This window comes from Equus asinus, chromosome 10, assembly GCF_041296235.1.
Source record: "Equus asinus isolate D_3611 breed Donkey chromosome 10, EquAss-T2T_v2, whole genome shotgun sequence".
In the NCBI taxonomy this organism is placed as follows: Eukaryota; Metazoa; Chordata; class Mammalia; order Perissodactyla; family Equidae; genus Equus; species Equus asinus.
This window is the reverse complement of record NC_091799.1, coordinates 42,525,281-42,539,653: the sequence shown is the minus strand read 5'-3', so window position 1 is coordinate 42,539,653 and position 14,373 is coordinate 42,525,281. Positions and strand designations below refer to the sequence as shown.

Here is a 14,373-nt window from a genome sequence, read left to right as displayed (position 1 = left end):
TGTACTGGGGGGATTTGGGGAGAAAAAGAAAAAAAAAAAAAGATTGGCAACAGTTGTTAGCTCAGGTGCAAATCTTTAAAAAAATAATAAAAATGAAACCCAAAATATACTTAAGAACAACTCTTAAAAAAAAGAAAATTTTTTTGTAAATATGAAAATAATAAAGTGATTATTTATTTAATAATGAGGAAAGAGAGTGCTCCTAATAAGTCACTGTCAAGAGGTAGGAATTCTTGCATCACCGTCTGAAATACAGCTTTACGGAGCAGAGGGCCTCCTGGGTGGCCGGGTGGCCAGGAGAGCTCTGTACCTAACACCTGGAAGCTCCAGGTCACTCCAAGCTCCACCTGTTGGTAGTTGTTTGGTTTTGGAGAAGTCGCCTGCCTGATCCTCAGTTTCCTTTCATATAAAAGGGAAACGATTCCTACCCTGACCGATTTACGGGCTTATTGTAAAAATCTGAAGTGGATGACATATGTGGAAGCATTTTGTTAAGAGTAAGGCATTTCAGGGACAGTTCTATTTTTTCAACTTCTATTCTTTTTGATAAATGCTCTCTATACAGTGTTAGACGTTTGTATGATATTTTTGCTTTTTCAGGTGGAGCAAGGGTAGATCTAGTTGACCAAGACGGACATTCTCTTCTACACTGGGCAGCGCTGGGAGGAAATGCGGATGTTTGCCAGATACTGATAGAAAATAAGATCAATCCAAACGTGCAGGATTATGCGGGAAGAACCCCTTTGCAGTGTGCTGCGTACGGGGGCTATATCAACTGCATGGCGGTGCTCATGGAGAACAACGCCGACCCGAACATCCAGGACAAAGAGGTGGAGAGCCTGCATCTTTTCTATGCTGTTTGCTCTGAAGTGCTCCGAGTATTCCTTCTTTGTAGCTAAAATTAAGTAAAACAACAATTTACCGAATGAAGAGATCACTCACAAATCTGTTCATTAGAAATGATTTTTACTTGTCCGTGTTCTCTTCTAGTCCTTTTCTGTATCTCCATATATAACAGTAAAGTCATAATATAGAATGCAAATAATTTTATAGCTTTTATAAATATGTATTCATGGCATATGTTTCTGTATGTATAAAAATATATGTGTATGTGTATATATATATATATATATATATATGATATGATGTTACAAGCCACATTTTGTTCTGTTCACTTAAAATTATCACCAATATTTTTTCATTTGGTATATAATCTTTTTCATAATCATAGATGCTTAATATTCCACAGTTCTAAGAGGTTTATGTTTAGTCATTCATTCAATCCTCACAGCAACTCTATAAAGTAGTTACTATTATTATTTCCATTTTATAGAAGAGGAAATTGAAGCTCATGGAGCTTAAATAATTACCCTAAGGCTACAACAGTGGCAGGGGTGGTGGGGAGGTTAGTCCAAACTATTCCTGTAACCCAAATTTTAGAATTAAATAAGCAACTTCCTATTGCTGGCCACTGTTTCATTATTATAGATCATGTAGCATTAATCGGCTTTGTGCATTTAACTTTTTTTTTCTTTTGGATTATTCCCTTAGAATAATTTTCCCTAAGTGAAATTACTGAGTCAAAGTAATGAATGATATATGAATGTGATTAGGCTCTGATCCCAGACTCGAACTGGTTTCTAAAACATGGATTAATCTGTGCTTTCCCCAGCTATATAGTAATGTATTGATTTCTCTCAATTTAGCCAATATTAACTTTCTTTGCTGGTTTAATTACTTTAACTCTTTAAAAATAGTGGCATATTAATTGTGTTTTCCAGGTCAGAAAATATATTCCCTCTTAATTCATTCAATAAACTTTTGCTAAGATTGTTAGTAACACAATGAAAAATATGTAAAATGTGGTTCTTATACCTATCTTATCGGAAATGCATCTTTTATAATTTTTAGTTCCTTTTGCATTTTTTTAAAAGTTCCCAATCTCTTACATAAGCTACTTTCCAATTCTATTAATCTTTATGTGTGTTGTTTTGGATTATCTACATAAACAATCATACTATCTGTGAATAATATTTTTATTTTTTTCCTTTCCAATCCTTAGGCTTTTTAATTTTTTGTTTTGCCTTACTGAACTGGCTAGGACCTCCAGTACAATGTTGAATAGAATTGGTAATAGCTGACATCCTTAACTCATTCTCTCCTCTCAAGAGGAAAGCTGTAACTATTTCACCATTGAATATGTTTGCTCTAGGTTCTCATATATTTCTAGTTGCTAAGAGTTTTTAAAATTACAATTAGCTGTTTAATTTTTGTCAGATACTATTTCTGCATCTATTGACATGATCATATTATTCTTTTCCTCTTTTCTGTTTATATGGCGAATTATGGTTGTTGGTTACGTTGTTGTTTTTTGCAGGGGAAGATTTGCCCTAAGCTAACATCTGTTGTCAATCTTCCTCCTTTTTTCTTCCTTTCCCCCCCCCAAGTCCCCAATACACAGCTGTGTATAGTTGTAAGTTCTTCTTGTTCTTCTATGTGAGCCACCGCCACAGCATGGCTACTGACAGATGAGTGGTGTGGTTCTGCACCCAGGAACCAAAGGACACTGAAGCAGAGCGTGCTGAACTTGAACGGCTAGGCCATCAGAGCTGGCTCAATTACATTGTTTTTTCAGATGTTAAAGCACCCTTTTATTCCTGGAGTAAGCCCCACTTATGATATATATGTTTGTAATATATAGAGAGATGGATTTCATTTGATAATATTTTGAGATTTTTGCTTCTATGTTCATGAGAGAGATTGATGTATGATTTTCCCTTCGTGTATTGTACTTGTCAGGTTTTGGTAGCCAGGTTATGCTGACCTTATAAAAAGAGTTAGGAAGTAGGCCCTTCTTTCTTATTCTCCTAAAGAATTTGTGTAAGATTGGTATTACTTCTTCCTTAAGTGTCTGGAAGAATTCTCTGGTGAAGTCATCTGGTCTAGGGGTTTTCTTTGTGCAAAGGTTGTTAATAACTGATTCAGTTCCATTAATAATTACAGGACTACTTAAGTTTTCTGATTATTTCCTTTCAGCTTTGGTAAGTTGCATTTTTGGAGAAATGTATCTATTTTATTAAAAATGTCAAATGTAGGGCTGGCTCCAAGGCCTAGTGGCTAAGTTCAGCATGCTCCAGTTCAGTGGCCTAGGTTCAGTTCTCAGGCGTGGACCTACATCCTTCTTCAGCAGCTGTGCTGTGCCAGTGATCCACATACAATATAGAGGAAGACTGGAACAGATGTTAGCTCAGGCCAAATCTTGCTCAGCAAAAAAGAAAAAAAGTCAAATATATTTGCATAAAGTTGGTCACATATTCTCTTATCTTTTTTATGTCTGTAGGACCTATAGCAATTTCCTCTTATTCTTTCCATGCATTGGTAATGTGTGTTGTCTCTTTTTAAAAAATTTTATGTCTTGCTTATTCATCTTTTCGAAGGACTTCTGTCTTTGTTAATTTTCTATATTTTAAGGGTTTTTTTTACTATTTCATTGATGTTTACTGTTATCTTTATTATTTCTTGCCATCCACTTCATCAGGTTTGATTTACTATTTTTTTAAAGGTTCCTTAGATGAAAGTTTAAATCGTTGATTTTTTTTTTTTTAAGATTGACACGTGAGCTAACATCTGTTGCCAATCTTCTTTTTTCTTCCTCTTCTTCTTCTTCTTCTTCTCCCCAAAGCCCCCCAGTACATAGTTGTATATTCTAGTTGTGAGTGCCTCTGACTGTGCTACGTGGGAGCCTCAGCATGGTCTGATGAGCGGTGCCATGTCCGTGCCCAGGATCAGAACTGATGAAACCCTGAGCCGCCAAAGCAGAGTTTGTGAATATAACCACTCGGCCGTGAGGCCGGCCCCTAAATCATTAATTTTTTAAATATTCTTCACCAATATATGTCTTTAAGCATGCTGCTTCTTCTAAGCACTGCTTTAGCTGTATCCTACAAGTTTAGATAAATTGTACCATCACTATCATTCAGTTCAAACATTTTCTAATTTCTATTTTGATTTATTATTTGACCCATAGATTATTTAGAAGTGTATTGTTTAATTTCCAGGCAGATGGGCATTTTCCCATTATCTCTTTGTTATTGGTTGTATTAGTTTCCTATTCCTGCTGTCACAAATTACCACAAACTTAGTGGATTAGAACAACACAAATTTATTGTCTTACTGTTATGGATGTCAGAAGTCCAAAATGAGTGTCACTGGACTAAAACTCAAGGTGTTGGCAGGACTGCATTCCTTTTGGAGGCTCTAAGGGAGAATCTGTTTCCTTGACTTTTCTAGTGTCTAGATGCTGCCCTCATTCCTTGGCTTGTGGCCCCATACCTCCGTCTTCTAAGCTAGCAGTGACTGGTGAATCTTTTTCACACTGCATCACTCTGACACTCAACCTCCTGCCTGCCTTTTCCACCTATAAGAACCCTTATGATTACATCAAGTGTACCCAGAAAATCTAGGATGTTCTCCCCATGTCAAGGTCAGTTGATTAGCAACCCTAATTCTATCTACAACCTTAATTCCCCTTTCCATAGAACATAACGTAATTACAAATTCCAGAGAACAGGATATAGACATCTTTGCAAGGGAATGTATTATTCTGCCCACCACGCTGATTTGCAGCTTAAATTTTACTGTGATGAGAAAACATATTCTGAATTATTTTAATCTTTCGAGACTTTCTTTATGACCCAGCATATAGTTGAGTTTGGTAAATGTTCTATGTATGCTTGAAAAGAGTACTAATTTTGTCATTGTTGGATGCAATGTTTTGTATATATCACTTCGGTCCAATTTTTACATTAGTTTGTTCAGGTCTTCTATATCTTTACTGCTCTTTTATGTTGGTTCTATAAACTATCATAAAAGATGGGTTAGAAATCTCCCTCTGTGATTATGGATTTGACTATCTTCCCTTTTAGTCTTGTCCATTTTTCCCTGTATATTTAGAGGCTGTGTTATTAAGTGCAGACAGCTTTAGGATTGTGATATCTTCGTCTTTAACTTCTTTAACACTGTGAAATATCCCTCTTTATCTCCAGCAATGCTTCATACCTTCCTTATCTTTCATGACATTGAAACCTTTTAAGAATACAGGCCATTTATTTTATAGAATTTTACTCAGTTTGGCTTTGCCTGGTGATTCCTCATGATTAGCTTCAGGTCTTACATTTTTGGATAGAATATTATGTAAGTGATGCTGACTCTTTCTCAGAGTATCACCTCTGGAGACATGTGATGCCCCTTAACGTAGTATTAATTTTGATCATTTGCTTAAGATACCATCCACTTTCTCCACTGCATACTTAATGTTTTCCCTTTTTGTAGTTTAAGCAATTTGGGAGAATTGTTGTATTTTGAGTTAGCATAAATAACTATGTGTCCAAAAATACCTACTCCAGATGTACTTAATTTTTGTTCCCACTTGTAGGGAAGAACAGCTTTGCACTGGTCCTGTAACAATGGATACCTTGATGCCATTAAATTACTCCTAGACTTTGCTGCTTTCCCTAATCAGATGGAAAACAATGAAGAAAGGTAAGCTGTTGATAAAAATTGTGCGTTGTTGTTCATCTCACATTCTTTCTGCCTAAAACCTCAAGGTTACCTACTGGTTCAGAAAGAATAAGTATACTCATAAGGAAATGCTACGCTGAGAAATCCTGAATCACAAGAAAACAACGAAATTCCTTGCAATGGTGATTTAGAATCATAAGAGTTTAAAGCTAGTTAGACCTTTGGATGCTACCTAGTGCTTTTGGATGTTACCTAAGATTTTACAGGTGAGGACACTTGGGCCTTCTTCTGGCTTGTGGCCAGCATACAGTCAGGGAGTCTTGATTGACCAGAACTAGGAATTCGGTTAGGCCAATGGAATGTGTTATAGATTCAAGAAGTTTCTCTTGATAAAGAGGATATTATCAGTTAGTGGACAGAGGCGCCACCATGAGCCTGAGAAAATAAGGAGAAGCCAAGATGAAAGTTTGGGATTCTAGTCTAAATACAGATTTCTTGAATAACATGAGATCCATAGAGTTAAGCTGTGGTTGTTGCCGAAGGACCTAGGCCCCCAAAAGAGGACCAGACACAGTGTGAAGTCTAAGCAGGAGAGATTCTCAGTAATCTTGAATCTAGGAAGATTCCAGTAATTTGTAGGTAACAATAAGTTTGTGATCAGACTTCCATACCTGAGCTCCCCCCAGCCCAGGTCTGTGCTTTAGTTTTCATTGTTCATGGATGCTCTAACTAAAATGGCCTCTGCTGTGACACCATCCCCACCCTCTTAGCCACCACCAGTTCTTTCTTTCTGCCAAGAGGTGGGAAACTTTGTAGAGAAGGAGGGACTGTCTCTAGACCAATTGTTTTGGAGGAAAGGTGCTCCTTCTTTCTGGGGCCAGCTCCTTCATCTTTCCCACTTCTTTCAGAGCCTTTTGCCATTAGTTATATCCTCCATCTTTTATTTGCCAATTCTCTTTTTTTCTGAAGTTTGTCTTCTCTGCCTATAAAGTCTTCCTTTTCTCAGACTGTCTGCACTGCCTCCATTTCCTCATGCTCACCATTCAAACCTTTGCAGTCTGGCTTCATCCTCACATTACACTGAAATCTGTGTCTGAGTGGTCAGTGACAAGTTCCTAATTGATAAGTCCTATGTTGTCCTCTCTGTGCACTCTCCCCGGCCTTTCTGCACCCGCTGGTTCTGTTGACTCCTCTTTACCTTATTGAGACTATATCTTCTCTAAGCTTCTGTGACAGCATATTTTCCTGATTCTCTTTCAGCTGTGTCTGCTCCTTCTCCATTTCTTTTGTCTCTTCTTCCATTTTTGAAACATTTTTTAAATATAAACATTCTTCAGGGACTGGATCTCTTCCCTCAGCCCATCTCCTTTGTCGATCTGACCTCTCACCGAGGCTTCAGCAGTCACCTGGGTGCTGGTGAGTCCTAAATCTGTATTCCAGACTCAATATCTCTCCTTGGTTCACACTGTCGTCTCCTCCTCATTACCAGCACCGCTGTCTGAGTCTTGCCCTCTTTGACTCTTTCTGGGAATATCGCAATGCCTCCTCACTATTTTCCTTCCTTTGATTTTTCCTTCATTCAATTCATCTGCTTCCAAAGTAGCTTCTTAAAGCATATTTCTAACATAATTATTAATCATGTCATTCTTCTGTTCAAATGCGGTCTCCTATAAGAAGATTGTTCTGATCCCACAGTCGTGTGTCCCAAACTATGTCTCCCCTACACTGTGAGTTTTTATTAGCACTTAGCGCATTTTAATTTTTATTATAATTTTATGTGATCTGTCTTTCCTATGAGTGGAGAACTCCATCATGGTCATCTTTGCATTACTCACAGGGCTTTTCACGAAGTAGATGCTCAGTAAATAACTGTTGCATTGTCAAGTCAGCATTTTTAGGCTCCCAGTAGCATCACCCTGCTTCATACCTGCATTAGAAACTTCTGGAATTCTTAGAGCACATGCAGAATTATATAAAGCAGACTAGTATGTCTTACTTTGGGAGTGATTATAGAAAGAACTCACTCTCTATTATAATCAGATGACAACTGCAAAACAAAAAAGACTGGAAGATTTAGGTGTTTGGACATTTAAGGAAGCTGGAAAGGCAGAGGGAATCCTCAGGCTGGGGTTTTGACATTAAAGCAGATAATCTGAGAGAGTTGAAGATTTCTCCCCTTGAAGCCCTAAAAACACAAAAGGGAAAGGATTAAGAATTGTAAGAATTATTGATGATTTATTTGTATAAATAATTTATTCTATAGCAGTACTTAATTCCTGACTGCCATTTTTTAAGGAAACACTAAAAAAAAAAATTTTGTGTAATTCAGTTCCCATTTGTATGCTAAGCCTTGAATTTCAGACCTAAGTAACCACATGAATTAAGGTGCTTACTGCCTCCTGGAGTAAACATATATTAATTACAGACCAAAAGACCAAAGGAAAAATTCCTCCAACTGGACCTGCCAATCCATAGATGAAAAGAGACAGTGACAATATCCCAGGCTCCTCTAATGTTTCATCAGCAATGCACCTTGATGTACAAATGTCAGAACCTGGCGCTGCCTTTTATGTTTATTGACATGCCAGGTCAGGCATTCTACTCATTCATCAGACCATTCCCGCATGGCAAGTCCAATTATATCTTGTCTCTTGGCTTTATCTACATTGTTTCTTGACTGGTTACCATCAACGTGGCGCTAATTTTTGCTTCTCATGCACTGACACTCACCACTTGATGTGCACTGTTGAGACATAATTTTTGCCAACTACTGCTGGCTTTCAGTCAATAACCATCTGACAGTCACACTCAGACATCGATGGGAATATTCACAGCACTTGAATGTTCCTAAATTGAATTTGGGGTGAAGAAAGAATCAGTAGTAATAATCACAATATGGTCAGTTGCTTAAACACTAGGTATAGACTTCAATCTTAAAACCTGGCTAGATATTTGGATTGTGTCTCCCGGCATCAAAAATTGACTGGGAATCCTAATTTGAATAAACTAATTGTAAAAAACACATTTTTGAGAAAATTGGAGAAATTTGTATTTAGAGTGGGCACTAGATCTTACTAAGAAATTCCTGTTAATTATTGTTAATACAATGATAACATTGTGGTTGTGTCCGTATTATTTATAGATGAATACTGAACTGCAGAGAGATTAAATGATAGGAATTCTGGGATTTGCTTCAAAATTCTTTAACAAAAATAAAAAAGAAGGGATTGGTCGATGCAAATGTGCCAAAATTGCTAAATGCTCAATTTGAGTAATGAGTGTATTAAGGATTTTATGCTATTCTCTCTACTTTTGTTTATGCTTGAAGTATCTCATGATAAAAAGACAATTTTTTCATAATAAAAACATTTAAAATATTTGAGTGCAATTTTCCATCCACAAGAAGCCTAAGAGAGCTAGTTTTTCCCTCCTTCCTCACCTTTTACAGACAAGGAAACAGAAGCTCAGAGATGTGAAGAGAACGCCCAGGGTCACACAGACCTGCTGACCCCAGTTAGCATTCTTTAGGGTACATTATGCTATATGTTATTTTCTTTTGTCATCTTTGTAATTAAAGGCATAGTTTGGGCTTTACTTTTGTAAACCAGATTTTGATAATCCTGCTTGTTATACTGTGTGAAAGACACTACATGTTACTAATTATAGAAAAAGTGATCAAGCTTCCTGAATACCTATGTTATTTGCATGCTGATTTTAGAAGCGGTTTCATTCTTAGGAGACTTACATTCAATAGCTGATGGATGTGTCATGGAAGGATGGGTGAACAGGGAGTCAGATGGTCTTAGTTCTAGTCTAGATTCTGCAGGTAACTAGTTACATAACCTTCAGCAAGTTGCTTAATCTTTCTGGGTCTGTTTATGCATTTATAAAATGAAGGCGTTAAATTAAATGACCTCTAAAGTTCAGTTTAGCTCTACTATTGTGTGGTTCTGTGACTCTTATCATTTTTTCTGTTGGGGAAAGTACCATCATGAGAGGTTTTTAGAATATATAGTGAAATTTTTAGAAGTTCTTCTGAATTTACAAAATGCTATCTGCTTATAAATAATGTTTTAAAGTATATATAGGCGCCTCTACTTTATGGCCTTCAGGCCCCTGAACAGTAGTGGCAAATCAAGCTGTCTTAATATGGGGATTCCTTAATTTTAGCATTTTGGAGCTTCCTTCTGAGCTCAGAGTTTCTTTACTAAAGTGACCAAAGCATCCTTTGCTTATACTGAAAATCGCTTCCTCTTACAAGGTCTTATTGTGATTGTTAGGTATGTTTTGAAGAATCATAATTTCTTTTCTCTAATCGTTGGATGATTTTCTGTGTCTAATCATGCATCCACATAATCATCATTTTTTGCACCTCATAAATCAGCTGATTATTTCTGCTGACACCTCTGATTGCATGGGATGGTGACAGTCACCTTGAGAGGAGCTGGCTCAGTGAAGGTCGTCAGGTAGTCATACATACTAGTTTGGGTCCTTGGAAATCATGTTTATGATAAGCCGCTGTAGTGTCCCAACCGCGCTGCAGTGTCCGTCCTGTCATAATAACCACAACAGCTGACGTTTATTAATTGCTTCCTTTGTGCCAGGCAGAATGCTCTCTTTTTCACATTTATTATTCCATTTTCTCCTCCTACCAAGTCTGTGATGATGAAAGCTGTGGCTTCGAAACATCAAGTAAGCTGTTTAAGAAGTTATAGTCGTCATTACCATTGTTGAATGGTAGAATTTGGGTTATTTTGTACGGTTTGCATTGTTCGAATTCCTAAAATATATGTCATTTTTACAAAGTATTTATTTTTCTTTAAAAGAGGAAAGCATATCTGCCAAGATATTCACAGCTGTTAATTCTGAGGGTGGGAATATTAATGACTATTACTTTCTTCTGTGTATTTATCTAATTTTTTTTGTATTTCCAAAAATAGAAAAGATATATTTAAAAGAAGGAATTTGCCCCAAATCACACATCTAGAAAGTAGCCAGTTGAGATTCAAATTTATAACTATATGACAATAATACCCATCCTTTGGAAATAATGTATTTGTCAAAAAGGTGCTGCCTGTGTACTGTCCTAAAAGGCAAGATAGAGCGCTCCCTCCGCTGCCTTGGAGGCAGGGTTTCCCCCCTAGAGGCGTCACTGTTCCGGGTTTCTTGGGGAACCTCTGGAGATATATTTCCACAGATGAGCATACAGCGATATATTCTTTTTCATACAAATGGAGCACACCATAATACTGTTCTGTTTCTGGCTTTTTTCTTTTTCTTCATTTTACAAGACATCCTGGAGATCGTCCCTTATTTATTCATATACCACAGTAATGGCTGCATTATACAAATGACTTCATTGCATGAATGGCCTGTGCTCTATTTAGTCAGTCCTCTGCTGATGACTATTGAGGTTGTGTCTTCTTTTACTATTTCAATCTGTGCTTCTGTGACTGGCCTTGTACATAAAGCATTTCACACAAGAGAGCAGATCTGTAGGATAAATGCCTGTAAGTGAAATAGCTTTGTCAAAGGGCAGGTGCATGGATAATTTTGATAGACACTGGCAAATTGTTCTCCCTAAAAATTAAAGTAGTATATGCAAGAGCCATTCCCCCGCCCCGTCCTTGCCGGCACAGTGTGTTATTAGACTTTCTGGTCTTGCTAACCCCATCATTAGATTGAAGTGCTCTCTCATGTTGCTCTTAATTTGTTAGTAGTTCTCTTAAATGAGAGAGGTTGAACATATCTTATTTGTTCAGGAATCATTAGTATTTCTTGTTTGGGGAACTATCTTTGTTTTTTGCCTTGCAAAATTTTGGGGTTTTTTATGTCCTTGGATTTATCAATCTTGTGGTTTCTGAGTTTTGCATCATTTTTTTAGAAAAGACTTCCCACTCCAGTATTTTTTTTTTAATCTTCCAGGGTTTCTTCTAGTCTTTCATGGTTTCTTTTTTTATCCTTAGATATTTGTTGCATCCAGAATTCATTTTGCTGTAAAATATGTTATAAGATTCTTTTTTTTCCCAGATGGCTACCCAGTTGTCTCAACACTATTTAATAATCCATCCTTTTTGCAGTGATTTAAAGGGCCATCCTTATCATAATTTGGAACATAACCATCGGTGGTTATAAGCATTAACCATCAGTAAGCATGGGCTCAAACCTATGACTCTCACAGAATGTTATTTGCAGTCCTTTTTCAGATAGGAGCGGGAATTATTTGACACTTGGGAAAAAAGAAAAGTGGTCATGTGTTCTTATAGCCCCCAATTTGTGAGCCAGCAAACGAAACTCAGGAATCGACATGGTCAGCAACACCAAGCCCTGATCCCAGCTTCACCTTTGTTTTGCGTCCCTCAGAGAAAAAAAGGAACGGCCCTGGAGTAGAGGAGATAGCTTTGCGTGAGGAATATTCCGCATCTTAGGATGAAGTTTCCTCCTGCTGCATAATGTTGTCAGTCTAACTGTGCCTTGAGTTACATTCCAACACTTAAAAAAAAAATCTTCATGTTTCAGGTACACTCCCCTGGATTATGCTTTGCTTGGTGAGCGCCATGAAGTGATCCAGTTCATGCTGGAGCACGGTGCCCTGTCCATCGCCGCTATACAAGACATCGCTGCCTTCAAGATCCAAGCTGTCTACAAAGGGTACAAAGTCAGAAAAGCTTTCCGAGACCGGAAAAATCTCCTCATGAAGCATGAGCAGTTGAGAAAAGATGCTGCTGCCAAGTAAGTTTGAACGATAGAGATTGTGTTCTCACAACTCGGAATCAGGGTGGAAGGGACGGGTTGGTGGGAGTGGCCGAAAGAGGGGATCAGGAGAGAAGCTGAAATAATTTTGATCCCTGTACGCATGTCACCTTTCTGCTTCTGCTCACCACTCCTTCAGACGACTGAGCCCTCAATGAAGGATGAACACCTAATCGCTACTGGGTGGCTGTTCTTCTAGGTTAGTCCTTGGTGTTCCAGCTCAGGGACAAACCACTGCTACCCCCACCCACAGTGAGGAGTTGGCGGTGGCCTGCTGCCTACAGCGAGCTGCAAAGAGATAACTGGTCTCCTCGCCTTTCCTGCCTTTCCAAGCGAAACATGCCAATATCTCGCCTACCTTCACTAGTCTAATCTAAGCCTAGTTTCCATTTGATTAAAGCAACCAACTTACATAAATAATGTGCTCTCCTCACCTGTTCCTTAACAAATCTGTGCTAAATAGTGATTCATTCAGGAAATATTGATTGAATTCTTCGTATACATACGAAACCCTTGACTAGAACCTACAGAGAAAATGGTGACTCAAAGCAAAGTCCTTGCTTCAAGGACCTCACACCTTTTTGGATAATAATAGAAAATGTGCAAAATAGTCATTTGTGCCCGTTATTAATTATACATTGATTATTTTACCATAAATGATTGATTTTAGATTATGCTTTGGTTTGCCTTTTCTTTGATACCTGTGTTGGGTATTTTAAACAGCAAGAGAATATTGCATTAGCAAGTATAGATACCAAAACCTCTGATGATAAGGATGCAGATGCCAGGCAGATTCTTGAGGGATAACTGCCTGGCTGTATCTTGAATCTTTCCAAATCTTGAGTTCTTCCAACTCTTGAATCCTTCCATATCTCGCCCACAAGGGGGAAGCAAAAGTGCAATAAATAGCTATTAAAAATAATAATAAAAGGCAGGATAAACCACTTTAATGAGAAGTTAACTACCACTATGAATTGGAATGCTAACCATAATGTCAGCCTTTGGTAGACCAGATTGACAGAAACACGTCATTTTCTGTAACTCTAAAGCTACCAAAACAGGTGGCATCCTAGAAAATACTATCTTGCACTGTTGTCTTAATGATGCTCTCTTCTCTGCCCTTTTGTCAAAGAGTCCAGTATTAACCTAAATCCTCTAGGTGCATCTTTTTCCAGCCTCCTTATAAAAGTCCTCTGCATGTGAGTGACAATGTAAGTAGGTAATACGTGTGACAAATTATCTCTGCAAATATTCTCTGCAAGGGATGGAATATTGTATTTCCTTCTACTGATGTTTCTATAAAGTCCAGTTCAGTGAGTGAGACTCTGTTTTCAGAATTTGAAGTCATATCTGCCAGAATGCAAGGGGGGACTCGACAGAGGCCACATGACTGACCTCATATGTCCCCCCAAAGGAGTGTATTACTCCAGGCACATTCCACTCCGTTACTGAGAGAGAGGGCCCTGGAGCCCTCCTGACTCCCAAACTCCCTTCCCAGTGGAATAGAAGGGTTGTGGTTGAATGGAAAGAAGACCCGGGTTCAGATCCAGCCTCTGATACTGACTTGTGATGAACTGAACACAGCATTTCTCCCTCTGGGGCTCAGTTTCTCCATCTGTAAAACTTGACAAATTAGAGCAGTTGATTTCTGCGCACTCCAATTCTGTGGAAACCCCCTTCTTCCCTGTAAGTGACCTCAGCCACCTCTTCCTGTCCTCGGCCTGTGGTGCCGCCCAGAGGCCGTGCGCCTGGGCCAAGAGTTTGGACTGGCATACCACTGAGTCAGTGTAGTTCTAGGAACGAAGAATCTGTCAGAAGATCTCCTGTAGGGAGGAAAGGGGTTTCAAATAATGACATGCTTCACTCGAGGAGTGGTTTACGGTATTTTTTCACCTAACACGGCCTCTTGTAACTCCCAGGCCAGAGCATTTGAAAGGACAAGGAAATTTAGGGAACATCGCTTCCAACCCCCTTTCCATTGTTCTCCTAATTAATTTCACTGTCATGGAAGATAGGTCCTCTTTGTTCTTAGTTGTTTCTTTCTTTTTGCTTTTTCTCCCCAAATCCCCCCAGTACATAGTTGTATATTTTAGTTGTGTG

At 38.3% G+C, this 14,373-nt stretch overlaps 1 protein-coding gene across 2 annotated transcripts in view; it reads left to right on the top strand.

Moving 5' to 3' along the window:
- INVS (inversin) overlaps window positions 1–14,373 on the top strand; it is a 142,435-nt gene that overhangs the window by 92,043 nt on the left and 36,019 nt on the right. For both annotated transcript variants that reach the window (XM_014842223.3, XM_070519127.1), the window contains 3 exons: window positions 601–830; window positions 5,435–5,541; window positions 12,040–12,252. In XM_014842223.3, the coding sequence (XP_014697709.1) occupies window positions 601–830; window positions 5,435–5,541; window positions 12,040–12,252 (550 nt within the window). The remainder of the gene's footprint in view (window positions 1–600; window positions 831–5,434; window positions 5,542–12,039; window positions 12,253–14,373) is intronic.